Source organism: Leopardus geoffroyi, chromosome E3 (genome assembly GCF_018350155.1).
Source record: "Leopardus geoffroyi isolate Oge1 chromosome E3, O.geoffroyi_Oge1_pat1.0, whole genome shotgun sequence".
NCBI lineage: Eukaryota > Metazoa > Chordata > Mammalia > Carnivora > Felidae > Leopardus > Leopardus geoffroyi.
Genome location: NC_059340.1, coordinates 39,511,458 through 39,535,582, shown reverse-complemented (window position 1 = coordinate 39,535,582; position 24,125 = coordinate 39,511,458). Strand labels below are relative to the sequence as shown.

Genomic DNA, 24,125 nt, shown 5'->3' with positions numbered 1-24,125 from the left:
CAGCCTCTGCCTTGGAGCCCACTCTTCCCGAAGAGCTCTGTGCGACAGGCTACCTCAAGCGTCCCTGACTTTTCTCTGGTTCCCGTCTGCATCACGCTAGGACTCTGAGCCCCGCGGTCCCTCCCCGTCTCCATCCTGTAGGCTCGGCCTGGGCTCGCTGTGCCCCAGCCGCAGGGCCTGCGGTGTGTTTCCTGCCGTGGGTGCCGTCGTTTCTTTCAGAGCTCACCACCGTCCCCTGGCACAGGGCAGGGCAGGCCTGGGATCAGTGCCCAGGGGGCCCCACGGGCCGGCTGGCGTAGGCTGGGGAGTACGTGACCTGGCGGACTGGGGTAGCTTGGGGGAGGCACAGGTCAGGTCAGGAGAAGATGGGGCCCGTCGTTGGCCTGAGGCCCGGCGGCCCCTCCCAACCGGCCACCCCACCCTCTCCCCGTGGGGGTCTGGGCCCTGCCTGACCCCCTTGCCTTGCAGACGAAACAAACAAGAGCCGCGAAAGGTGTTGACAGGAATACTCTCTAAGCCACCCCTACCCCCGGCAGAAGGGGAGGGTCCCCTTCCTCAGGGCAGGAATGCTGTGAGGCAGCATGCTAGACATGCTTTTACGTCTTGGGTCTGAACAAAGTCAACTTTGGGGCAACACAAAAGCCACCGAACACACATTTATTGAGTGCTTACTAAGCACCTAACCCCTTCCCACAGCTGGGCTCTGAGTCCCAGGAGACCCGCTGCTTCAGGGGACAATTTCTGACAGCGGGGCCTCCGGTCACCCACACACTTCTGTTCCACTTGGCCGCAGATCAGGGGATCCCACGGTCCCCGGCTTGGGTTCGTTAATTTGCCAGAAGGGCTCACAGAACCCAGGCAAACGGTTTACTTGCTAGATCTCCGGTTTATGGTCAAGGCTGTACCACAGGAACACCGGCCAGGGAGACGCACGGGGAGAGGTGGGGGGGGGGGGGAGGAGAGAGACACCTCCCCCCACTTCTGGGTGTGCCACCCTCTGCACAGCTCCCTGTGCGTACCTGCCCGAATCCTGGGGTCCAGGGACTGTCCCGTGCACGGGACACATCCTTATCTCAGTCCCCAGCCCTTCCCACCTCCCCAGAGGAGGGCTGCGAGTTCCAAGTTGCTAATGAAGCCTTGGCCTTTCTATCTGGTGACCGGCCTTCATCCTGAAGCTCTCCAGGAGCCCACCCAGAGTCACCACGTTAGAACAAAAGACACGGGGTGCCCGGGTGGCTCAGTCGGTTAAGTGTCAGGCTCCGGCTCAGGTCATGATCTCGAGGTTCCTGAGTCTGAGCGCCTCGGCGGGCTCTGTGCTGACAGCTCGGAGCCTGGAGCCGGCTTTGGATTCTGTGTCTCCCTCTCTCTCTGCCCCTCCCCTGCTCACGCTCTGTCTCTGTCTCAAAAATAAATACACATTAAAAAAAAAAAAAGAAAGAACAAAAGACACTTCTGCCACTCAGGAAATTCCAGGGGATTTGAGTCCTGTGTCAGGATCCAAGGTCAAAGACCAAATATTAGAGCGAGCACCCCTATCACTCAGGAAATCACAGAGGTTTGGGGAGCTCTGCCTTAGGAACCATGGGCAGAGACCAGATATGTATTTTTTGCTGTGTCACAGGGTCTCACAGCCCCGGAACCCCTCAGCCTGGTGACTAAGTGAGGCCCTTGAGCATCCCCCTTCCTGCTGCCCTTGACCTGAAAGGGACCCTCAGCATGGACAAGTCACCAAACCCGGTAACCTCGTTTCTAGCCTTCACCGCCTCCATCATTTTCAGTTTCTAAGCCCCCACCCCCACTTCACACACACACACACACACACACACACACACACAGCACTACTAGCTTCGGGATGAAACCCAGCCCTCCAGACGCAGACCTGGCTGATCCAAGGACACCCTTGCTGAGCCCCCTGCACCTGCCAGGCAGGGTGACGTCCAGCCCTCGGTCTGTGGAGCCCGCCACTGCCCTGTCTCCTCTGCCGCGTCCGGGTATCTGATGGAGACTGACATCCATTCGGAGGCAGCGGAAAGCTTCACGGGGAAAGAGGCCGCCGGCTGGAGGCGGTGGACCCGGAGAAGCTGGGAGTGACTGACCGGAAGCGGTGCCCTGTGTGTCTGGACTGGGCAGAGCGGGGTTTCCCTGTGGTCCTGAGTTAGATGCAGGGGCAGGAGATAGAGACGCTTCGGTCGCCGGCTGGGTCCTGACCATCCGGGCAGACAGCTGCACGTGGGTGCTTGGGCTTCCCGAGGGGACAGTGGCTGCAGGACACTGGCCAGAGCCGTCATGTGGGCCGGCCACTCTCCTGACTTTCCTCCTCTCCAAAGCGACATGCCCACCCCCGCCACCCAGTGCCCAGGACATGCCCAAGCACGTGGCAGGGACCCGCAGGGATGGGGGAGGTACACAAGGAATGAAAATGCCATACAGAGGGCCGCTAAGTCACCTCTGGGCTCTGGCCCCGGCAGCCGGCTGCCTGGTTTTCTAGAACACTTGATTACGCCCCGCCCCAGAACAATCACCTATAAGCCTGAGAAAGAGAAGAACTGCACTCAAAGTCCAGGGCAAAAATATGCAAACTGCCTCGGGTCAGGCCAGGGGCAGCCGAGGAAAGGGATATGAGGTGGAGTGGACACGGTCCCTGCGGGCAGGGTGGGAGCGGGAGGAGGGACAGAAGGTGGAGGCAGGGGCCAGGCTGAGGGCAAGAGCAGACCTGGGTGTGTCTGGGGAGACAGATGTGGGCATCCAGCTGTGCCTGGGGGGGGCAGGTTTCCTCTTTCCATTGCTGTTTTGTGAAGATGCTCCTCTGGGGACCCGAGGAAGCAGAGGGGCGTGTGCTGACTTTGGCCTGGGTCACCTCCCTCTGGCCTGCGCAGGCCCACTCTCTCTCATCGCCCCCCTGCCCACCCTCCTGCCCCCCAGAGACCCTGCTGCCTGCCTCCCCAGTGCCCCTCTGCACCACTCCCCAGAGACGAATCCGTGATTAATTATCAGCCATGACTGCTATGAGGGTGCTGGGCACCCCAAGGGCCACACAGGAGTCTCCACCTGCAGCCATGGAACCAAAGGGCATGCGCTGGGCTCCCCCGGAGCACTAGTTCAAATCCCAGTTCCGCGACTTACCATGTGACCTCGGGCAAGTTACTTAACCTCTCTGGGCCTATCTGTACAATAGGAATCAGAACACAGCTCCCTCAAGGGCTGGCAGAAAGGTGAAATGAGTTACCAGAGGGGCTCCTGGGCGGCTCCGTCCATTAAGCGTCCGACTCTTGATTTCAACTCAGGTCATGATCTCACTGTTGGTGAGATTGAGCCCAGCTTGGGGGATTGTGCTGTCAGTGCAGAGCCTGCTTGGGATTCTCTGTCTGTCTGCCCCTCCCCTACTCGCTCTCTGTCTCTTTCTCTCTCTCTCAAAAATAACTAAACATTAAAAAAAAAAAAAAGATGAAATAAGGGGCACCTGAGTGGCTCAGTTCATTAAGTAACCCACTTTTTTTTTTCTGCTCAGGTCTGATCTCACAGTTTGTGGGTTCAAGCCCCACATCAGCCTCAGTGCTGACGCGGAGCCTGTGTGGGACATGAGATCTCTCTCTCCCTCTCTCTGTGACCCTCTGCCACTCTCTATCTTTTTCTCTCAAAATAAATAAGCATTAAATAGAAAACGAAAAGAGGTACCAGATCTGCCTTAACATAAAATAAGAAATCAGCAGAAACCAAGCAGTGCCTGGCGCCTTCCCTGTCTCCCCTCATGACTTGGTCCACCCACCCCATCACCTGATCCGCCCACCCCATCCCCACCGAGCTACAATGGCATCGTCTCCTTCCGTCCCAGAACATAGGCTCCAGGAGGGCAGAGATCTGTGTCTGTTTGGGTCCCTCTTCTTTCCTCGGTGCCCGGCCCAAGCAGGCGCTCCATAAATACAGTGAACGAGTAAATCAATGAATGAAGGAGGTTGGAGTAAGTTACCTATTGCTACATAACAAATTACCACAAAATTAGAGGCGTAGCACAAGATAAATTTATTATCTTGCAATTCCGTGGCCCAGGTGGGCAGGAGGCATGGGGAACGGTTTTTTGTTCGGGTGGGAGGTTTGGGAAATAGACTGTAGTGAGGGCTGAACAGCATCGTGAACGTGAGCAGTGCCCCTGAAACATACGCTGAAATACTGCTGAAATGCTCCAAAGGATTCTCCTTAATTTTGTGTGTGTAGGTCTTAGCAGTTTGACAGACAGATGAAATCATCCTCTGGTAAACGTTTCACATAGAAGAGAAATTTACAAAGCAAACTGTCAAGTAAAAGCCGTCTTTCTCTCCTGTTGGCCCCAATTATATTCCTCACTTCCGGTGGCTTGGACCTTGTTCCTCCAACGTTTACAGACTATGGACAATCCAATGTGGGCGTATTAGTCCCCTGGAGTCGCTGTCACGAAGGATCACAAACTGTGCGACTTAACAACATTTTATTCTCTCACAGTTCTGGAATTCAAAGTCCCTCCGCAGGCTCTAGGGGAGGCTCCCATCTGGCCTGGCCGCTTCCACACGCTGGAGGCTCCTGGCACGCGTTGGCTGGCGGGTGCATCGGGCCAGTCTCTGCCTGCATTGTCGCACAGCCCCACTGTGTGTCTGTGTCCCCATCTCCCTTTCTGGCCCCCCCAAGGCCCTGCGCTGTCGGTGCAGAGCCCACCTCGGGGCTCGAACTCACAAACCACGAGATCACGACCTGAGCCGAAATCAAGAGTCAGACGCTTAGGGGCGCCTGGGTGGCGCAGTCGGTTAAGCGTCCGACTTCAGCCAGGTCACGATCTCGCGGTCCGTGAGTTCGAGCCCCGCGTCGGGCTCTGGGCTGATGGCTCAGAGCCTGGAGCCTGTTTCCGATTCTGTGTCTCCCTCTCTCTCTCTCCCTCCCCCGTTCATGCTCTGTCTCTCTCTGTCCCAAAAATAAATAAACGTTGAAAAAAAAAAAAATTTAAAAAAAAGAGTCAGACGCTTAAACGACTGAATCACCCAGGCGCGCCCTCAGCCCAGTTTTCCCTAATGTTACAGACTAACATAGTCAATATAATTAGCCATTGGAATGAACAGTGATATAATCCCTTTAACTAAACTTCCAAACTCCCAGCTCTCAAACTTACTAAAACGTCACCAGATTTCCCACTGATGTCCTTCTCTGGTCCAGGATCTAGTGCACGTTACCAAGGTATTTATTTGTGCTGTCTCCTCGGCCTCCGCTCTAACCAGTGACAACCAACTAGACTATGTTTACAAGCATTGTCATTTCTTTTTTTTTTTTTCTATTGTCGTTGAGAGAGAAAAACAGAGTGTGCGCAGCAAGGGACAGAGAGGGGCAGAGAGAGGGGGGCAGAGAGAGAGGGCAGAAAGAGAGAGACACACACAGAATCAGAAGCAGGCTTCAGGATCTGAGTGGTCACCACAGAGCCCAAGGCTGGGTTCGAACCTGTGAACCGTGAAATCATGACCTAACCCCAAGTCGGATGCTTAGCTCACTGAGCCACGCAGGTGCTCCTCAAGCGTTGTAATTTAAGTCATCTGTGTATTAAATCTTACGACCCAGGGGAGCCTGGGGGGCTCAGTCGCTTAAGCATCCGACTTCAGCTCAGGTCATGATCTCATGGTTTGTGAGTTCGAGCCCCGTGTCGGGCTCTGTGCTGACAGCTCAGAGCCTGGAGCCTGCTTCGGATTCTGTGTCTTCCTCTCTCTCTGTCCTCTCCCGCTCACTCTATGTCTCTCTCTCTCTCTCTCTCTCAAAATAAATAAAGGACAACATTAAAAAAATATATATGAACCAGGAAATTGAATGATGTGTGGCCTCGTCTGCCAGCTTGCACATCAACAATAGCTTGGCTTCAATTCCAAGCTACTACTGAAAAAAAAAAAAAAGGATCCAAGCTATATTTAAGCCAAGATTGAAACTGAATACTTTGGGAATGAGAACCATCTCGTGGGAATACGTGTGCCTGAGCTCAAGGCACATTTGTAATTTGATTTTCTATAGCCGCTGGGGTGCACATACCTTCCTGCCTATGTAAAGGCAGTGACTTTTTCAGCACTTGTAACATCCGATCGAAAATTGTACATACAGTGGAGCCAGTACCCCTGAGTTCAATGAGTTCAATGAGGATCATACAAAATATACCAGTGACCTGTTTAAACTGATTTTAGTGTGAAATAGGTAATGAATATATGCACAAAATGCACGTAAAGTCAAGGAACAAAAAATATTTAGGGACACCTGAGTGGCTCAGTCGGTTAAGCATCTGGCTTCGGCTCATGTCATGATCTCACAGTTGGTGGGTTCGAGCCCTGCATCAGGCTCTGTGCTGACAGCTCAGAGCCTGGAGCCTGCTTCCGATTCTGTGTCTCTTCACTCTCTGCCTCCCCGCCCCCTCACACTCTGTGTCTCTCAAAAATAAACATTAAAAAAAATTTTTTTTTTAAATATTCCCTATGTCTGGGGCGCCTGGGTGGCGCAGTCGGTTAAACGTCCGACTTCAGCCAGGTCACGATCTCGCGGTCCGTGAGTTCGAGCCCCGCATCAGGCTCTGGGCTGATGGCTCAGAGCCTGGAGCCTGTTTCCGATTCTGTGTCTCCCTCTCTCTCTGCCCCTCCCCCGTTCATGCTCTGTCTCTCTCTGTCCCAAAAATAAATAAACGTTGAAAAAAAAAATTTTTTTTTAAAAAATAAATAAATAAATATTCCCTATGTTATACTTTTCATCTTCACGGCTTGTAACTGGGAGTTTGTACCTCTTAATCTCCTTTATTTCATCCATTTCCCCATCCACCTCCCCAGTACAAACCATGTTTGAGGGAGCAATTTTATTTTGCTTTATTATTTTTTTTAATGTTTATTTTTGAGAGAGAGAGAGAGAGAGAGACAGAGAGCGTGCAAGCAGGGACGGGCGGAGCCAGAGGGGGGACAGAGGATTCAAAATGGGCGCCATGCTGCCAGCAGAGGGCCCCACGCCTGGCTGGCACTCACCAACCCAGAGATCATGACCTGAGCTGAAGTCGGAAGCTTAACCAACTGAACCACCAGGGGCCCCCAAATGCACCATTTTAGAGTGGACAATTCTGGGCGCTTTAGTATATTTACAAGGTCGCGCAACCATCACCACTCCTTAATTCCAGAACATTTGCATCACACCAGAAAGATACTCCACACCCATTAAAAGTGCACATCTCCTTTCAAGCCTCCCCTAACCCCTCCTGGCACCCACTAATCTCCTTTCTGTCTGGATGGGTTTGCCTATTGTGGACATTTCCTGCGAATGGAACCATACAATGTTTGTCCTTTTGTGTCTGGCAGCTTCTGGGGCCGAATGATGCTGCATCGTGGGCATAGGGGACACTGGCCTATCCGCTCATCCCCTGATGAACACTTGCGTCACTTCACATTCGTTTCACTGTTATAAATAATTCAAAAAGCCTTGTGGCTAAACCCGTGTCACCTCAGGGTAGGCCAAGGAGTGACAGTGCGATGAAACAACGACAACTAACTCAGACGCCTAAAGAGAAACCGGGGTAGGATGAAGACCAAAAGAAACAGGCCCGCGCCCTCGCGCACGCGACTCTGTGACCCGGGCTGAGGCGGCCGGCGGCCGGGAGGGGGCGCGCGCGGCTCGGCGGCTCGGGTCCCGGCGCCTCCCCCGCGTGGGGACACAGCACCCGCTCTCACCCGCCTTCTGCAGGGGTGGGCGCCGGCGATCCCGCGGGGAGGGTTCCCCCGGAGGCACCTGCAGCGCCCCCCATCCCGTTGCATTTCCCCATGACAAGCACCGCCCGGAACCGCCCACGCAACTCCTTGTTCGTACCCCCCGCTTCTCGCCGGGTCCCCCAGACACCCGAGCACGGGTCTCTGTGGCTTCGGGTCCCGGAGACGTCCGGGGTGGAGAACAGGGAGGGGAGCGCGCGGAGAGGGGCAGGGAGGCGGAGGACGGGCGGGTCCCACGCGACCTGCACCTGCACCTGCCGGGAGCCGGGCGTGGGGGAGGGGACCACTTCCAGCAGCAGCTTTAGAGCAACGGGAGGGAGGCGCAGGGGAGCGGGTGTCAGCGCCGCGTGGGGTTTTCTAGAGAGGAGCAGCGTCTTCCCTCTGCGAAGGCTGAGGCCGCGCGGCCGGAAGACGGGGGCTGCGGCCCGGCGAAGGAGAGGTCTCCGCGGGGCTGGGGAGGGTCGCGGTGAGCCGAGGGCCCGGGGCGCCGTGCGGGAGTGGAGGCGGGGGCGTCCCCGCGCCTGGGCCAGGTGAGGGGCCTGGGGCCGCTCCGGCCGTCACTCGCCAAGTGTCTCGGAAAGCAGCGCCCCGGCCCGCAGCTCCCCGCTGTGATCCGGGACCCCACCGCACAGGGTGGTCGGAGAAGGACAAGCGTCCAGGGGCTGTGGGCTGGCTCGGGCGGCTGGACCGAAAGGTAAGGGAGGGGCCAGTGGGCGAAGCAGTGACGGAGGGGCGAGGGAGGAGGGGCTGGTGGGCGAGGGAGGAGGAGTCGGTGAGCGAGGGAGGGGCGAGTGCGGGGGGGAGGGATTGAGGGGCGAGGGAGGAAGGGCCGGCGGGCGAGGTAAGGGCGGGTGCGGGAGGGGGCGACGGAGGGACGGAGGGGCGAGGGAGGAGGGGTCCGTGGGTCAGGGAGAGCGGCCCGTGCAGGAGGGAGGGGTCAAGGGGAGAGGGAGGAGGGGCCGGTGGGCGGGGGAGGAGGGGCCGGCGGTGAGGATGCTGCCTCGTCGAGGAAGCAGGGTTGAGCTGAGCCAGTGGTTTCAGTGAGCATAGAGAACAGCCTCGGGTCGCTCAGGCAAGTGTCAGGCGCGAACGAGGCCTTTAAACGAAAGCTCTGGTTTCTTCCGCCGCTAGCGGGCTTCAATCCCCGGGGGATGTCCTGGGGTCTCAGTTAAACCCACACTCCGGTGCTGGGAGAGCCCCGCCCAGAGCTTGATTCTAGGCCTTAGGACCGCCGGCGCTCCGCCCCCGGGCGCTGTCGCCCAATCCCGGGCTGGTCCCGTCCCCTTCGCGAGTCGTAGCCCCGCCCCCCCCCGCGCCGATTGGTCAGGCCTCCAGTTCGGCTCCGCGAGGCAAAGACCCGGAGCAGTGAAATTCGCCCAAGGATTGCCCCCGCCCGGCCCTGCTGCGCATGCTCGCTCCGTGACCCCAGCTTGAGGTGACGGTCCGAACCGAGGCGGGGGCCCCAAGCAGGAGGCTGCAGGACCTGCCGCGGCTCCTTCGTCGGAGAGGAAGGTCTCCGCTGCCGCCGCCGCCCGACCGGTGCCCGGTGAGGACGGGCCCCAGTGGGCTGGGGAGGGTCCCGGGTCCCACGCGTGGCCGGGCCCCTTCCGGGGGTCCCCAGGGCTGCTGCTGCTGGGAGCGGGGGTCCTCTGGTTCTGCGTCCCGGTGCTCAGGCCGCCTCCTGTCCTTCACTCCAGACTCGCCTCTTTTTTCCTGGTCCTCCTTCCCCCCCCCACCCACCCGACCCCGGAATGAGCCCTGACACCCCAAGTCAAGGATCCTCACGTTGGTCTGCTTTTCCTTGACCACACCCAGTACTGCCCCCCACCTCCCCGCAGCCATCCTCAGCCTTGTCCCACTCTGTTGGAGTTGTGACATATAGAGGGTAGACACCCTGCGGGCTTAGAGATGTGGTGGTTGTAATAATGGGAGGGGAGGGGAGGAGGGGCTATTTGGGTGCAGCAGAGACAGGTCTGACGACAAATTACAGTGTGTAAGGAGAAGGAAAAGTAAGATTCCGAGCCACGGCGATTAGGGGGAGGAGGCGTCATTGCCTGAAATTGCCACCATGGGGAAGCCCTTCCCTGTGTATCCACAGTAACAGCCCTGGGTCTTTTTGGATCGCTGCTGCCTTGGAAATCTCCCTGTCAGGATGTGTACTTGCACACCCATGTGCGCCCTTCATGCTACCAGCACCTAATCGCAGTCCCCCATGAGCCCCAGGGTGCAAGCGGTCAGTATCACCTGGACTTTTGAAAACAGCTTAGCCTTGCCTACCTGCTCTTTAGAACCTCTGCTAAATTTGCCACTACCAGCGCACAGGTGAAAGCAGCCCGGAGCGGGAAGGGATTTGTCCGAGGTTGATGGTATCTTTTTCCCATATGCGTGGAGGTAATTCTATTGAGCCCTGGTTGAGCCCCCATCAGTCGCTGGGCAGTGTTCGTATCGTGCCTTTCAGAACCTCGGGAACAAGGGATTGGGCTTTGTGTTAGTTACCTATTGCTGTCGTAACAAATTACAACAGATCTAGTGGCTTTAAACAACACAGCTTTTTAACAGTCTTACTGTTCGGAGGTCAGAAGTCTGACATGGGTTCTGGGTCTCCCCCGTGCAGACCAATGTCATGACAGCGGGTTAGGATGAGCGAGTGACTGGAGGTCGATGACAATATCAAACCACCAGATTTCAGAGTTGGAGGGTGTAAAGTGAGTGAACTATTAAGTCCTTTGCTCTTTTTTAACTCACTTCTGCTTCACTTTTAACAATTCTGTTGCTTCAATGAACTTTCATGGAGTGAAACTTAACTTTCAAAAAATATATGTTAGGCTTAAAATAGCTGCCTCTCTAGTCTTCCCTCCACATCGAGGAAAGAAATTGCTAGAAGGTTAAGGATGACTCCAGAAAAGAGGCTGATCCAGCCCGCAGGACATGACCACCCCCGTTCATGGAGACACTGAACACCAGTTCAACTTATGAACTAGAAATTACAGACTTCTGAAGTGAAAGGCCCATGGCACGGTCCCTGTCTCTCCAAGTATCAAAGACAAATGGGGTACTGGTAAAAAGTATAGATTCTTGGGCCCCCCTCCAGCCCCTTTGAGTGGGGGTTGGGATCCAGGACTGTGGGTTTGTCACAAGAACCCCAGGTGCTTCTTAGGTATAGTGAAACTGGGGCACTACTGGTTGTAGACTTAATTTCCCTTTTTCCTAATATATAACATTTTTAGGAGATTGTTCATATACGATGCAGTTCACTCGCTCACAGTGTACAATTCAGTGGCTTTTAGTGTATTCAGAAAGTTGTTTAACCATGGCCACAGTCCATTTTAGAACATTTCCATCACCCCAGAGACCATCCCCACCAGCAAACAACGCCTCCTCATTCTCTCACTGTCCTCCTTCCCACCCCTAGCCCACCACACATCTGTGTCCGTGGATGGATTTTTCTGCTCTATAGATTTTCTAGTCGCTAGGTCATTTTATTTTATTTTATTTTATTTTATTTTTTAATTTAAATTCATTTAAAATTTTTTATTTAGGCTCCCCACATGGAGCCCAATGCAGGGCTTGAACTCATGACCTTGAGATCAAGACCTGAGCTGGGGGGCACCTGGGTGGCTCAGTCGGTTGAGCGACCGACTTTGACTCAGGTCATGATCTCACAGTTTGTGACATTGAGCCCCGCACTGGGCTCTCTGCTGGCAGTGTGGAACCTGCTTCAGATTCTCTGTTTCCTCTCTCTCTGCCCCTACCCTGCTCACAGCCTGTCTCTCTAAAAAATAAATAAACATTGGGGCGCCTGGGTGGCTCAGTCTGTTAAGCATCCCACTCTTTTTTTTTTTTTTTTTTTTTTTTTTACATTTTTTAAAATTCATTTTTGATAGAGACAGAGCACAAGTGGGGTAGGGGCAGGTAGCTGTCAGCACAGAGCCCGACATGGGGCTCGAACCCACGTACCGCGAGATCATGACCTGAGCCAAAGTCGGAGGCTTAACCGACTGAGCCACCCAGGCACCCCTCTAAGTCATTTTATATAATGGAATCATATGATACGTGGTCTTTCATAACTGGCTTCTTTCACCTAGCATAATTTCTTAAAGCCTCATCTATGTTGTAACACGTTTTTTTTTTTTTAATTTTTTTTTTAACGTTTATTTATTTTTGAGACAGAGCATAAACGGGGGAGGGTCAGAGAGAGGGAGACGCAGAATCTGAAACAGGCTCCAGGCTCTGAGCTGTCAGCCCAGAGCCCGACGCGGGGCTCGAACTCACGGACCGCGAGATCATGACCCGAGCAGAAGTCGGCCGCTTAACCGACTGAGCCACCCAGGCACCCCTGTAACACGTTTTTTAAATTGACAAATAATATCCATTGTACGCAGATGCCATGTTTTATTTCTCCATTCATCTGTTGATGGGTGTTTGAGTTGTTTCCACTTCTTGATGACTATGAATAACACTGCTGTGAACGTTCCGAGTTTTTATGCGGACATTTGTCTCCACTTCCCTCGGGCGGGCACGTACTTCGGTGGGTCACGTGGGAACTCTGTGCTTAACCTTTGGAGGAGGTGCCAGAATGCCCACCTGGCTCTGCTGGTGGCGTCCCCGCCAGCGGTGGAGGGGTCTCCCAGTTTCTCCCCCTGCTCACCCACGAGTGTCATGGTCTGCTTTGTGTGTGTGCCTTCTATTTTTTCCATCCTAGTGGTGGAAAGGAGTATCCCGTGGTGGATTCGTTCCGTGTGTCCCTCCTGACCAGTGATGCCGAGCATCTCATAGGCTTACTCGCCATTTGCCTCTCTTCTTTGGAGAAAGGCTTATTCAGAGCCTTTGCCCATCTTTAAATTGGGTTATTTGCCTTTTTGCTACTGAGTTGTAAGAGTTCTTTGTAAATTCTGGATACAGTTCCTTCAGCAGAGATGTGATTTGCAACAATTCTTTCCCCCTCTCTGGGTGGTCGTCCAACTTCCTTGATGGCGTCCTGTAAGGCACGAAAGTTTTACGTTTTTTTTTAATTTTTTTTTAACGTTTTTATTTATTTTTGAGACAGAGAGAGACAGAGCACGAACGGGGGAGGGGCAGAGAGAGAGGGAGACACGGAATCGGAAGCAGGCTCCAGGCTCTGAGCCATCAGCCCAGAGCCCGACGCGGGGCTCGAACTCACGGACCGCGAGATCGTGACCTGAGCTGAAGTCGGACGCTTAACCGACTGAGCCACCCAGGCGCCCCCGAAAGTTTTACATTTTGATGAAGTCCATTTTATCTGTTTGTTCTAATTTTTTTAAAAAAAGTTTGTTTATTTTGAGAGAGAGCGAGGGAGGGACAGAGAGAGGGAGAGAGAGAATCCCATGCAGACAGCACAGAGCCTGACGCGGGGCTTAATCCCATGAACTGTGAGATCATGACCTGAGAAATCAAGAAATCAAGAAGTCACATGCTCAACGTACTGAGCCACCCAGGTGCCCCTTCTCTCTCTTTTTTTTTTTTTTTAAGAGTATTTTAGGGTTAATTTTTGTATACGCTGCGAGGAAGGGGTCCACCCCTGTGGGGTTTCATCCGCACGCCAGGGGGAGCCGGCGAACCACAGAGGTGGGCTGGCTCCAGAGGGACGCGCCCTGAAACCAATCAGTGTGCGGGGACAGGAGCGCCTGTGGCGAGGCTTCCCCCGCGACCTTTCTCTGCCAGAGCTGCCCTCCCAGGGGAGGCGTTGGTGGTGTCCTTTCTGAAGCCGGTCCCCACGTTCCTCCAGGACTGCCGCGTCACCCTGTGGGACAGCACGGGCAGGGCAGGGGCAGGACTGCACTGGAGGAGCGGAGGCCGGCGCGTCCCAGGGCTGAACCGGGGGCAGGAGGGAGAAGCAGACACTGATCCCAGGGGTGCCTGTGGTCAGGTGACCCGTTACCAGGCAGATTGCCCTGAGGGACCGGGATGGAACTTGTAGGGAGCAAGGCACCCCAACCCCTCTTTGGCATCACACCTCTGACTCCTCTCATGGATGGGGTCTTGGGACACTTTGGAATACCGGCCCTGGCGCCGTCGGGTCATAGGTATTGGGAGGGGTCCCAGGAAACAGAACTGCAACCCTGGTGGGATAAACAGGGCGGGGCAGGGGCGTGGGCAGGGAGGTGTCTGTGATCCTTGCCCTCGCCTGGGTCCTGAGATGGGAGGTGAGATGTCTGCGAAGGATGCGGTCTTCTTTCTGTGCTAACACTGTAAACGGAGAAAGACCCCGCCATCTGCCCACGCGGTCGCCCCAGCAGACAAAACGGCCACTGCACCTGAGCTGATGCACCGGGGCCCTGTTTCCAGGCCAGCCCTGCCCTGCCGTCGGCCCCTGTGATACGGCTTTTCTGCTTCTCCAGCCGGAGTCTGGGGAGCCCTCAGTGACTGTGGATTCCGCAGACGCCTCTGCAGCCCTGTCCCCCCCCCACAGCTGAGGCAGCACCACCACCGGCTCAGGCACAAGGTCGCTGCCCTCCTGGGGCCCTGGCATCTCCTGAGTGCCGGTGGTCCAGGGCCTCCCGCCCGGGATGGGGGACGGATCCAGTTGGGAGTCCAGAGAGCCCTGGCCCCCGTCTCCCTGGGACACAGTGTCAGGATGAGGGCCACCGGGCATTCTGAGAGGGTCTGTGACCCGAGCCCACGTCCCAAGTGCTGGCCTCCGACGCTTGGTGCTCAGGAAGGCCGGGGTGTTACCCTGGCTGAGGCATACCAGGTACTGGGTGGGGACGGGCTCCGGATCCGCCTCGACCAGACTCCCGGCTCTGCACGTCATGGCCGTGTTGGCCGTCCTGGAATGCCTCGGTGTCCTCATCTGTAAATCGGGTCAATAAGAATGATCGACTTTCATAACACGGGGCCAAGTGAAATGGGGACACCCGTGAAACCACATCACAGCCTGCTCAGCACCCACGGGCCTCTGTTCGTACGAGCTCACGGTACTCTGTGCCTCGGGGGTCCCGACAGGCCCCGAGAGCCCTGCATTTGGCACATTTTTCAGATGGGAAAGTGGAGTTTGGGTAGGGGAGGTGACAGACCCAAGGCTGCCCAAGAGAGGGAGAGGCCCAGGTTCTCCAGCTCCGTGCGGGCCCCTCCCCAGCTTTTCAGCCCCGGGGGTCCCGAGGCAGCCCCGTCTGCCTCGACCTCCACCCCACATCCATTTTCCTGAGCCCCCGGCCCAGGGGTGCCTCCACTGATGGATTTTGCCTCCTTCCTTAGGACGGAGCCCCTGGACTGCCAGGTTCCCTACCCGGGAGGAGGAGGAAGAGGAGAAATCCGTCTGCTGGGGCCTGAGCGTGGCCTGGGGGACCGGCCATCGTCCCAGGATGCCCCTGCCCGAGCCCAGCGAGCAGGAGGGTGAGAGTGTGAAGGCTGGCCAGGAGCCGTCCCCCGAGTCCTCTGAGCCAGGGACTGATGTCGTCCCCGCGGCCCCCAGGAAGCCCAGGAAGTTCTCCAAACTGGTCCTGCTGACAGCCTCTAAGGACAGTGCCAAGGTGGCAGGGGCCAAACGCAAAGGAGTCCACTGCATCATGTCCCTGGGGGTGCCGGGCCCCGCCACCCTCGCTAAAGCCCTCCTCAAGATCCATCCTGAGGCTCAGAGGGCCATTGAGGCGCCCCCTCAGGAGCCTGAGCAGAAACGCAGCAAGCTGGACACAGGTGAGGCCCTGGTCCCGAGCTCAGAGTGAGCAAGACCTCCCCGGGGCCGGAAGTCCCCTGACCACCTGGGAGCCTGGGGACAGCTGGGCGTGGCCGGCTCTGGAGAGCATGCACGTTTCTGTGCATCTGTGTGTGTCCTGTCCACGTCTCTGTGTGAATCTTGCATGTATGTGGACGTCCATGCACGTTGTGCTTGTCTAAGGTTCTGCGTATGTGTGGATTTGCCTGGGAGGGTAAATTTGTGTGTCCCTCCGGGTATATTTGTGTGCGTCCTTGTGTGTCTGTGTCGTGGGCCTATTTCTGTCCATATCTGCTCTTAGGTGTTTGTGTCTGGGGGGCTGGGGGCGCACGTTTCTGTGCCAGAGTCTATTTGAGGCCCCGGGCAGAACCCCCACCGCCCACCCAGCCTAGTACAGGTGACCCTGGAACGTGGGTGCCTTCTCTGAGCGTGGAATCCTGAGAGACGCTCAAGGGAAGGGTTGCCCAGTGGCTGGGGAAGAGATGAGCCGGGGCCAACTGGAGGGTGGTCTGCTGTGTCCGGAGAAGACGGGGACGAGCCACGGTGGCTGGCCTCCACTTGCTGCCTATGAACAGGTGCCACCCATGCCCCGGAGCGCACCCAGATCTTTGGCCTGTCAGCCAGTCCTGGGAAGGGGAGGAGGCTCCTGGTTAGCTGGGCAGTGCAGGGAACCCCACTCACTGATGGAAATTTAGGAATGAGTGGCCCGAATGCGTAGGGGAGGGACCCCACTGCTTCCCCTGGAGCTGAGATGCCAGTGCACCTGTGACAGGGGCATCCCCCACAACAGGCCTGGAGTTTCAGGGGACCCAAGGGACACCTCAGCTCGCATCGCCTGCTGGACGGGAGCTGAACTCAGGAGTTAGGGGACCCCACCCCCCGGAGCTTGGAGGCCCCTCTGTGGCGTGTCCAGCTCACCCTTGCGTGTTTCCACCAGCCAGTCCTGTCCCAAGGACTCCCCCCATGTCTATCTGCTCTCCAGGGGGTGGAGAGTGCCATCCCCATGACCTGTGAAGAGGCAGGGCTTAGGGAGCTAAATCTTGAGGCCACCAGCTGATCACTGCAGAGGATGAGCAGGGAGAATCTGGCTCAGAGCCTGTCACTGAGCTGGGTGGGATGGGCCATCTCCTGGTCCCTTACACCCATATGAGACCCCTGCCCACTCCTCAGATCTGCCTGGGCTCTGGGACCATGTGGCCCCCGCCCCACACGGCCCTTTGATGACAGTTAGAACAAAGCCACCCTTCCTCAGATGGAGGGCTGGAGAGCAGAGCAAGGGCTATGTCTCAGGCTCCCCTAGTCAGGCACTCTTGGGCAGTGAACAACCCCCTCAACCTGCCACCCTGTGTTTTCTACACCTGGGCCACAGACTTCTCCATCTCTTAGCCCATCCCAGGCTGGGCGGTGGGGACAGTAGTGGGTTCCTGGAGCTCAGCCCTGATTTGGCCCGAAGTTCCCCGGAAATGACTCTAACAGCCTTTGTGGCCCTGGGCTGGTGGCCTTGGGGAGCATGTCTCTGGAATCAGCAATGATTTCTGTAAGTCAGCCAGTGGCACCTCCAGAACATCCCCTGGCTGGGCTGAGAGATTCAGGCTCCGGGTCGTCCCCTCCCTTTTCCTGTGACACCAGCCTGACTCACTCTATCTCTTCTAGATGGAAAAGAAGCTGGAAGGTTGGCAGGGCAACCTGCCCCCAGCACGGACGTGGTCGGGGAGGAGTCCACCGCAGACGCCATTGTGCCCGGCACGGTCCTGTAACTCTGACAAGCGTGGGTGCGCCCTTACTGGGTCAGTGAACTTGGCTGTGACCTCTGCCTGGGACCCAGTTGCCAACTGATTTTCATTCTCAAACACCATGTAATTTTTTTCAAATCAAGCATACATTACTTTTGTAAGCAGAAAGAAACCCAAAAAGAATAAAAGAAGCTATAAGCCAGGTCCCCATTATGGACAGGTTTTAAAACCTTCCATGATTTTGGGTCCTTTGAGACCCAACTGGGACCCCACCAGCCCTCACCTGGTCCTTCCCCAGGGGCTGCCTGGCCTGGGCAGTCTCCCAGACCCCAGGGCCCCTCAGCCTGGGGAACCACCAATGACTAGGTGGGGTCTTTGAGCGTTCTCCTTCCTGCTGCTCTTGGCCTGAAAGGGAGCAGTAGGACCCCCTGCTCTGAGCCCCGGGGAAGCCCATCCAGCCCCTTCCTGACCGTCCCTCTAGGACTTGTTCCCAGAAGGCCTCAGCCTGCTCCTCCTGGACCATCAGGAGGCTAGCCTCTTCCAGGCAGCCACACGGACTGACAGCTTTCCTCCACCCCGCATGGGGGACCTGTGTTCATGGCTACCCAGGGTTCTGCTGAGGAAGGGGAGGGCCTGCGGGATGGTGAGGGGGGGGGGACCCCGACAGAAGTGTATGACGGCCCCATTGTGTTCCTTCTGGGTGTTTCGGAGCTCAGATTCCCGGGGACCTCAGCCCCTCCCCCGGCATCTTGGGTGCCGCACCCCCCAGAGGAGGAAGTGAAGGAACGCACGGGTACCCCCCCCACCCCGCAAGCGGAAGTCAGGGTTCCCCGGAGGCCCCCCCGACAGGAAAGGCTTCGGCCTCGCGTTGCTTCCCCACACGTGGTCCTCATTTTTTTGAAAACTGCCATTGGGCAAAGGACACAGATCATTTCTAAAGAGTTGAGTCTAGAGGCCTTATGTTTTTAAACCTCATTTTCCCAAACGTAACCTGGGTCTGCAGACCCCTCCCCCCTCCGAGGAAAAGTGAGTTACTCCTCGAGTCCCCTTGCGCAGCTCCATCTCGCTCCCCTCCTTTTACAGCTGGTTGTTTGTAACATTCATGTTCTGGAAGCGTCGTTTTTAAAGTTCCTTTGTCTTGGCTCTGTGTCTAAATAGATCTCCGTTCCTCACCATGGTTTTTCTTTTCTGAGGTTACACGTCATCCCCTGGGTGTGTGAGGTCACAAGGACACCAGAGGCGTTGGGGGTGGGGGGAGTAGCACCTGGGAAGCAGGGCGGGCAGGGGGCGTGAGGAGAGGGGGCAGGCAAGGTGTGGTTTGGTCTGCTCCGCCACTGTGCCCTCCCGGACGACGGAGAGGACGGACCCGGCCGTGCACCGGGCAGGGTTGCCTGTAGGCGTCCACTCCCCCGGCGCTGGTGTGTCCCCGTCAGCCCTCCTGCCGCTGCCTTGGATGCCGCGGGCGGGGCCAGGTGCTAAGGGGTCCCCAGCGAGTGGGGCCTGGTGGACTCCTGAGTGCGCCTCCCCCTTGTGGCCCGTCGTGCTGGGTGCCGGTCATCTGTGTGCAGGGTAGTTGGTCCCACGGGCAGGAAGCCACCGCCCAGCCCAGCCCAGCCGGGAGCCCACACACCCGGTCCAGCCCTGTCAAAGTCGTCTTCACGTATTGACTTTGAAACCTTTCAAATTTGCACAGGAGCAGCATGGGCAACACCAGCTTCACCCTCTCCCTGTCCTGTTCCCGCCCCCTGACCTTCTCCCCTTGCTTCTCCCTCCTGCCACTTTCTTGACCCTTCACTTCTTGAGGACCTTAATGTCCGGCCCTGGGATCTAGCGGTGAACCTGTCACAGTCTGGGCCTCCCTGAGTTTGACGGGAAACTCAGAACTCCCTGACAATGAGTCCGTGAAAACTGGGGCTGAGGCCGGACCAGGAGTAGGCCCGGTGCCCCTCGGATATGACGGGGGGCAGGGGGGGATATGACTGGGGGGGGGAGGATATGACAGGGGCACAAGCCCACACTGCTCAGGGAGGGAAGCCTGAGGAAGCCCCACGGAGGGAGCCAGCGGGCCAGGACGGAGCAGGGCAAGAAGGCCAGCAAGGTGGGAATGGTGGGCAGTGGCTCAGGATCTGGGGACCCGAAGGCCACAGGGAGGATTCCAGGCTCCTCATCGGGAGCCGGGGGCAGGGGAAGGATTTATGCAGAGGAAGGACACGGCCAGCAGGCCAGCATCGTTGTACAAAGCCCACAGGCACCATGAGGGGAACGGGCTGGAAGTGTCCAAACTGCACTGTCCCAGCGCTCTCCACCACCGCCTGGGGGAGAGGAGACACAGGGGAAATGGGGAGTGCCGGCAGGAGGCTGAGACTGGCTCAGTGACAGGCTGTCCCACCTGGGAAGGACAGCGCCACCTACCAGGAGGAGAATCCTTGCGTTGGTGTGAAAAGAGTCGTTCCCTCGAGTGTTAGACCGGGAAATCCTCAGAGGTCACACACCGATACCAACTCTCCGTCTCTGTGCTCCGGACGGGTGGGCATTAATTATAATGAGGATCAAGACTGAAGAATATGACTATACACTTCCTTAAAAAAATAAGTGTGGGGGGGGGGGCGCCAAGCGGGGAAAAAAAAGATAATTCATGGTGATTAAATACATACTGATTATGAGGAAATATTACAAATATCTTCAGTAATTCCACCATCTAGAGAGGTCTAATATTTTTTGTATTCAGAAAATTGGGATGATGCAGTTCACATTTTTTCTTGATATATTGCAAACTCTCCCACACCGGCTTACCGGCTGCAGCATACCACCGCAAGCGACGGGACGTCCCTTATGCCACCGGGCCGGTGCCGCCCAGTCGCTTCCAGCCTGTCGACCATCCTTAAGTAGCCCCGGGTTTTCCCGGGACGAAGCTCTAAAAGGGAGATTGCTGCTCCCGGGGAGGACCGGCAACTATCGTCCTCCCCACGGCCTGTCTGGGCCCCCGCTCAGAGGCGTCCGTGCCGACCGACACCGGGGCTGTCACCGAGAAAATGGTAATAATAATAGCGACAGCAGCAGCGACACCGTCCGCTTCTCTCCTGTGAGCGCAGCCTCTGCGCGCTCGCGCGGGCGGAGGGCAGGTTCCAGCCCGCCCACACCCGGGGCTGAGGCGGCCGGGAGGGGGCGCGCGCGGCTCGGCGGCTCGGGTCCCGGCGCCTCCCCCGCGTGGGGACACAGCACCCGCTCTCACCCGCCTTCTGCAGGGGTGGGCGCCGGCGATCCCGCGGGGAGGGTTCCCCCGGAGGCACCTGCAGCGCCCCCCATCCCGTTGCATTTCCCCATGACAAGCACCGCCCGGAACCGCCCACGCAACTCCTTGTTCGTACCCCCCGCTTCTCGCCGGGTCCCCCAGACACCCGAGCACGGGTCTCTGTGGCTTCGGGTCCCGGAGACGTCCGGGGTGGAGAACAGGGAGGGGAGCGCGCGGAGAGGGGCAGGGAGGCGGAGGACGGGCGGGTCCCACGCGACCTGCACCTGCACCTGCCGGGAGCCGGGCGTGGGGGAGGGGACCACTTCCAGCAGCAGCTTTAGAGCAACGGGAGGGAGGCGCAGGGGAGCGGGTGTCAGCGCCGCGTGGGGTTTTCTAGAGAGGAGCAGCGTCTTCCCTCTGCCAAGGCTGAGGCCGCGCGGCCGGAAGACGGGGGCTGCGGCCCGGCGAAGGAGAGCGGGCGGACGGAGGGGTCTCCGCGGGGCTGGGGAGGGTCGCGGTGAGCCGAGGGCCCGGGGCGCCGTGCGGGAGTGGAGGCGGGGGCGTCCCCGCGCCTGGGCCAGGTGAGGGGCCTGGGGCCGCTCCGGGCGTCACTCGCCAAGTGTCTCGGAAAGCAGCGCCCCGGCCCGCAGCTCCCCGCTGTGACCCGGGACCCCACCGCACAGGGTGGTCGGAGAAGGACAAGCGTCCAGGGGCTGTGGGCTGGCTCGGGCGGCTGGACCGAAAGGTAAGGGAGGGACCAGTGGGCGAAGCAGCGACGGAGGGTCGAGGGAGGAGGGCGGGAGAGGCGGGGAGGAGGGGCTGGTGGGCGAGGGAGGAGGAGTCGGTGAGCGAGGGAGGGGCGGGGGCGGGGGCGGGGGGAGGGATTGAGGGGCGAGGGAGGAGGGGCCGGCGGGCGAGGGAAGGGCGGGTGCGGGAGGGAGGGATCGAGGGGCGAGGGAGGCCAGGATGAATGCCAAAGGGTGAATGAATTTTTGTCATTTTATGTTGGCATGATTTCACACCTACAGAAAAGCGGCAGGAGTGCAAAAGCATTCCTATATGCTCTTCACCCAGATTTCCCAAAAGTTAGGAATGAAACCAGCCACACACAGCGGCAGTATTTATAATAGCGAAATTTAGAAATTCAGTGTCCACCAAGAAAATAACTAAATTGTGTAGCTAATCATATGTAAAATAAACCTACAATATAGGCGGTGTTTCCACTACAGAGTTAAGTGGAAAGGCGGCGACATGAAAATAACTGCTATGGAGTGTTTCCTCACGGATGCAAAATTTAAAACATTCCTTTTCAAAAGATTGGAAGGAAAGATACCACCTGAAAACTCAAGGGACCCAGAACCGCCAAACTCATCCTGAAAAAGAACAAAGCGGGAGATCTCACAGTCTCTGGTTTCAAGACTTACTACAAAAGAACAATAATCCAGACAATATGGTACTGGTGTTAAGTAGAGCCATAAACCAGTGAAGTAAAATTGAGAGTCCAGAAATAAACCCTCAAATTTATGGTCAACTAATTTTCACCAAGGGTGCCAAAATAATTAAGTGGGGGGGAACAATAGTCTTTTTTTCCACAAATGGTACCGGGGCAGGGGAAGGGGGGGGGGGCTGGGTGGCTCAGTCTGTTGGGCATCTGATTCTTGGTTTCAGCTCAGGTCATGATTTCTGGGGCACGGGTTTGAGCCCTGCATTGCGGGCTCTGCGCTGACAGTGTGGAGCCTGCTTGGGATTCTCTCCCTCTCCCTCTGCCCCACTCCCACTTTCTCTCTCTCTCAAAAGAAAAAAGAGCCTTTAATGCTTCAAAGCACATCATCTCTCAACTGTGGGCAGTCAAGTGAGGACAACCTACAAAACAGGACAAAGTTTTTGCAAATCATATATCTGAATGGGACCTGTATACCTAGAGTATATAAAGAATTCTTAGGCTCAATAATAAAATGACAACCCAACTTTAAATTGGCGAAGATCTGATAGACATTTCTCCAAAGAAGCTATGCAAATGACAAGCATGTGAGAAAAGGCTCCACATCGTCCATCATCAGGAACATGCAAATCAAAACCACAAGATACATTTCATTTCTACTAGCATGGCTCTGCTCAGAAAGACAGATCGATAACAAGCAATGCCGAGGATGGACAGAAATTGAAATCCTCATCCACTGCTGGTGGGAATGTGAAATGGGGCAGCCACTGTGGAAAACGGTCTGGCAGTTCCTCAAATGGTTAAACAACAAAGAGTTACCACATGACCCAGCCATTCCATTCCTAGGTGGACACCCCAAAGAACTGAAGGTGTATGTCCACACAGAAACTTGTACATAAATGCTCATGGCGGCGGTAGGCATAGGAGCCCAGAAGTGGAAACTACCCACATGGCCATCAACGGATTAATGGATAAAAACAGAAACAACCCCCAACACGGATGAATGGATATACAAATTGTAATCTGCGTACGCGGCACAATATTATTTGCCCATGAAAAAAAGCAAAACACTTCCACAAGCTGCAACAAGGATGAACTTTGAAAACACTATACTAACTGAAAGAAGCCAGACAAAAAAACACCACGTATCAGATGATTCCATTTATATGAATGTCCAAAATAGGCAAACTACAGACAGAAAGCAGATGAATAGTTACCGAGGTGCAGGGGCGGGGAGCGGGGCAGAGAATGGGGGATTTCACAGCGATTGCTACAGTTTCTTTCTGGAGTAAATGTTCTAAAATTGATTGTGGTGATGTGTGCACATCTTTGTGAATATACTAAAAACCACTGGAATTGTACACTTTAAATGGGTGAACTGCATTGTATGAGAATCATATCTCAATAAAGCCATTATCAAAAATGAAACAATAGTAAACCATTTATGTGTTAACTTTTTTTATGAGAAATTACTGTGTTTACCAAAACAAAGAAATACAGTGAGAGGAGTGGAATTGTTTTTGCAGTTTTGCAAATCTCTTTAAAATAAGCCTAAGGTAAGACTAGAGATTCTCACATGTGCGTTGGCAATCAACCTGTTACATCAGTCACGTCGCCTTCTTTGCAATATTCCACAGGGACCTCCAGGAACGCCCAGACTACACTTTGAGAACCATTTCTCTACCGTAAAATTTGTATTTCCCCGTTTGTAATTAATAACTACCTTTGGGGTTATGTAAATACTCTTTCCTGGTTAAACTTTCACTCTCCAGTTTAAGCGGCCATTGGAGGATTTTTGCTCAAATCGGGTATTAATTAGAATGGTTGCCAAATGCTGATTTTCTGCATCATCCCTTCTGCATTTTTTACTTGGCCTTCTACTCTAAGAACGAGCTTTTCCTTCTCCCCATTTACTTATCTACATCAGTATCGACTCGTGGATTCTTATTTTATCCAAAGTCATAATCCGTTATTATTATTTACTACTGTGGTTTGAATCTCAAACTGCCCCAGCTTTGGGGTGGGGTCTTGGAAGGTTTCAATGAGGTGCGTAAGAAATGTCCTTCCGCTGGCTAGAAAAAGTGACAGGTCTAATACAATATTTAAACAAATGCTCCCGCTTAGCGAGCACGGAGTCAAACCGTGGTGGAGGCCCCGGGGGTCTCAATAAAGCCCCCCAGCTCACTCACGTGTCCGAGAGCCCCCGCGCAGAATCTGTAGTCCAAGCAGCGGGTCCGACCGACGCTCCGCCCCCGGGCGCCGCCGCCCAATCCTAGGACTGCCCCGCCCCTTTCGCAAAACCTCGCCCTGTATC

General features: G+C 55.9%; 2 protein-coding genes and 1 long non-coding RNA gene across 6 annotated transcripts in view; 2 read left to right on the top strand and 1 right to left on the bottom strand.

Annotated features, from left to right (window-relative positions):
* Window positions 1–8,172: 8,172 nt before the first annotated feature.
* Window positions 8,173–18,310, top strand: FLYWCH2 (FLYWCH family member 2). 4 transcript variants are annotated; one of them, XM_045462128.1, is made up of 3 exons: window positions 8,173–8,427; window positions 14,949–15,386; window positions 17,059–18,310. In XM_045462128.1, exons 2-3 carry the CDS (start codon window positions 15,056–15,058, stop codon window positions 17,160–17,162), a joined length of 435 nt encoding a protein of 144 aa, XP_045318084.1. In that variant the 5' UTR covers window positions 8,173–8,427; window positions 14,949–15,055; the 3' UTR covers window positions 17,163–18,310. The 4 variants fall into 4 exon arrangements, with proteins under 4 accessions (XP_045318084.1, XP_045318085.1, XP_045318082.1 ...); XM_045462129.1 differs by having other exon boundaries at window positions 8,242–8,263; XM_045462126.1 differs by lacking the exon at window positions 8,173–8,427 and adding an exon at window positions 8,702–9,279.
* On the bottom strand, window positions 12,109–24,056 carry LOC123589690. Its single transcript, XR_006708430.1, has 2 exons — window positions 24,001–24,056; window positions 12,109–12,711 (listed from the first exon to the last, which is right to left on the bottom strand). It is a non-coding gene; the product is annotated as an uncharacterized LOC123589690 (long non-coding RNA).
* Window positions 20,713–24,125, top strand: part of FLYWCH1 (FLYWCH-type zinc finger 1) — a 30,623-nt gene continuing 27,210 nt past the window's right edge. The window contains exon 1 of the mRNA XM_045462116.1: window positions 20,713–20,887. The gene's annotated coding sequence lies outside the window, so the exon portion shown is untranslated. The remainder of the gene's footprint in view (window positions 20,888–24,125) is intronic.

What these genes read in the sequence shown, in the direction of transcription:
- FLYWCH2 (XM_045462128.1), top strand. Translation starts at nt 15,056, where the DNA reads ATGCCCCTGCCCGAGCCCAGCGAGCAGGAGGGTGAGAGTGTGAAGGCT. An exon ending in ACGCAGCAAGCTGGACACAG is followed by an intron (nt 15,387 to 17,058) that starts GTGAGGCCCTGG and finishes TATCTCTTCTAG; the next exon opens with ATGGAAAAGAAGCTGGAAGG.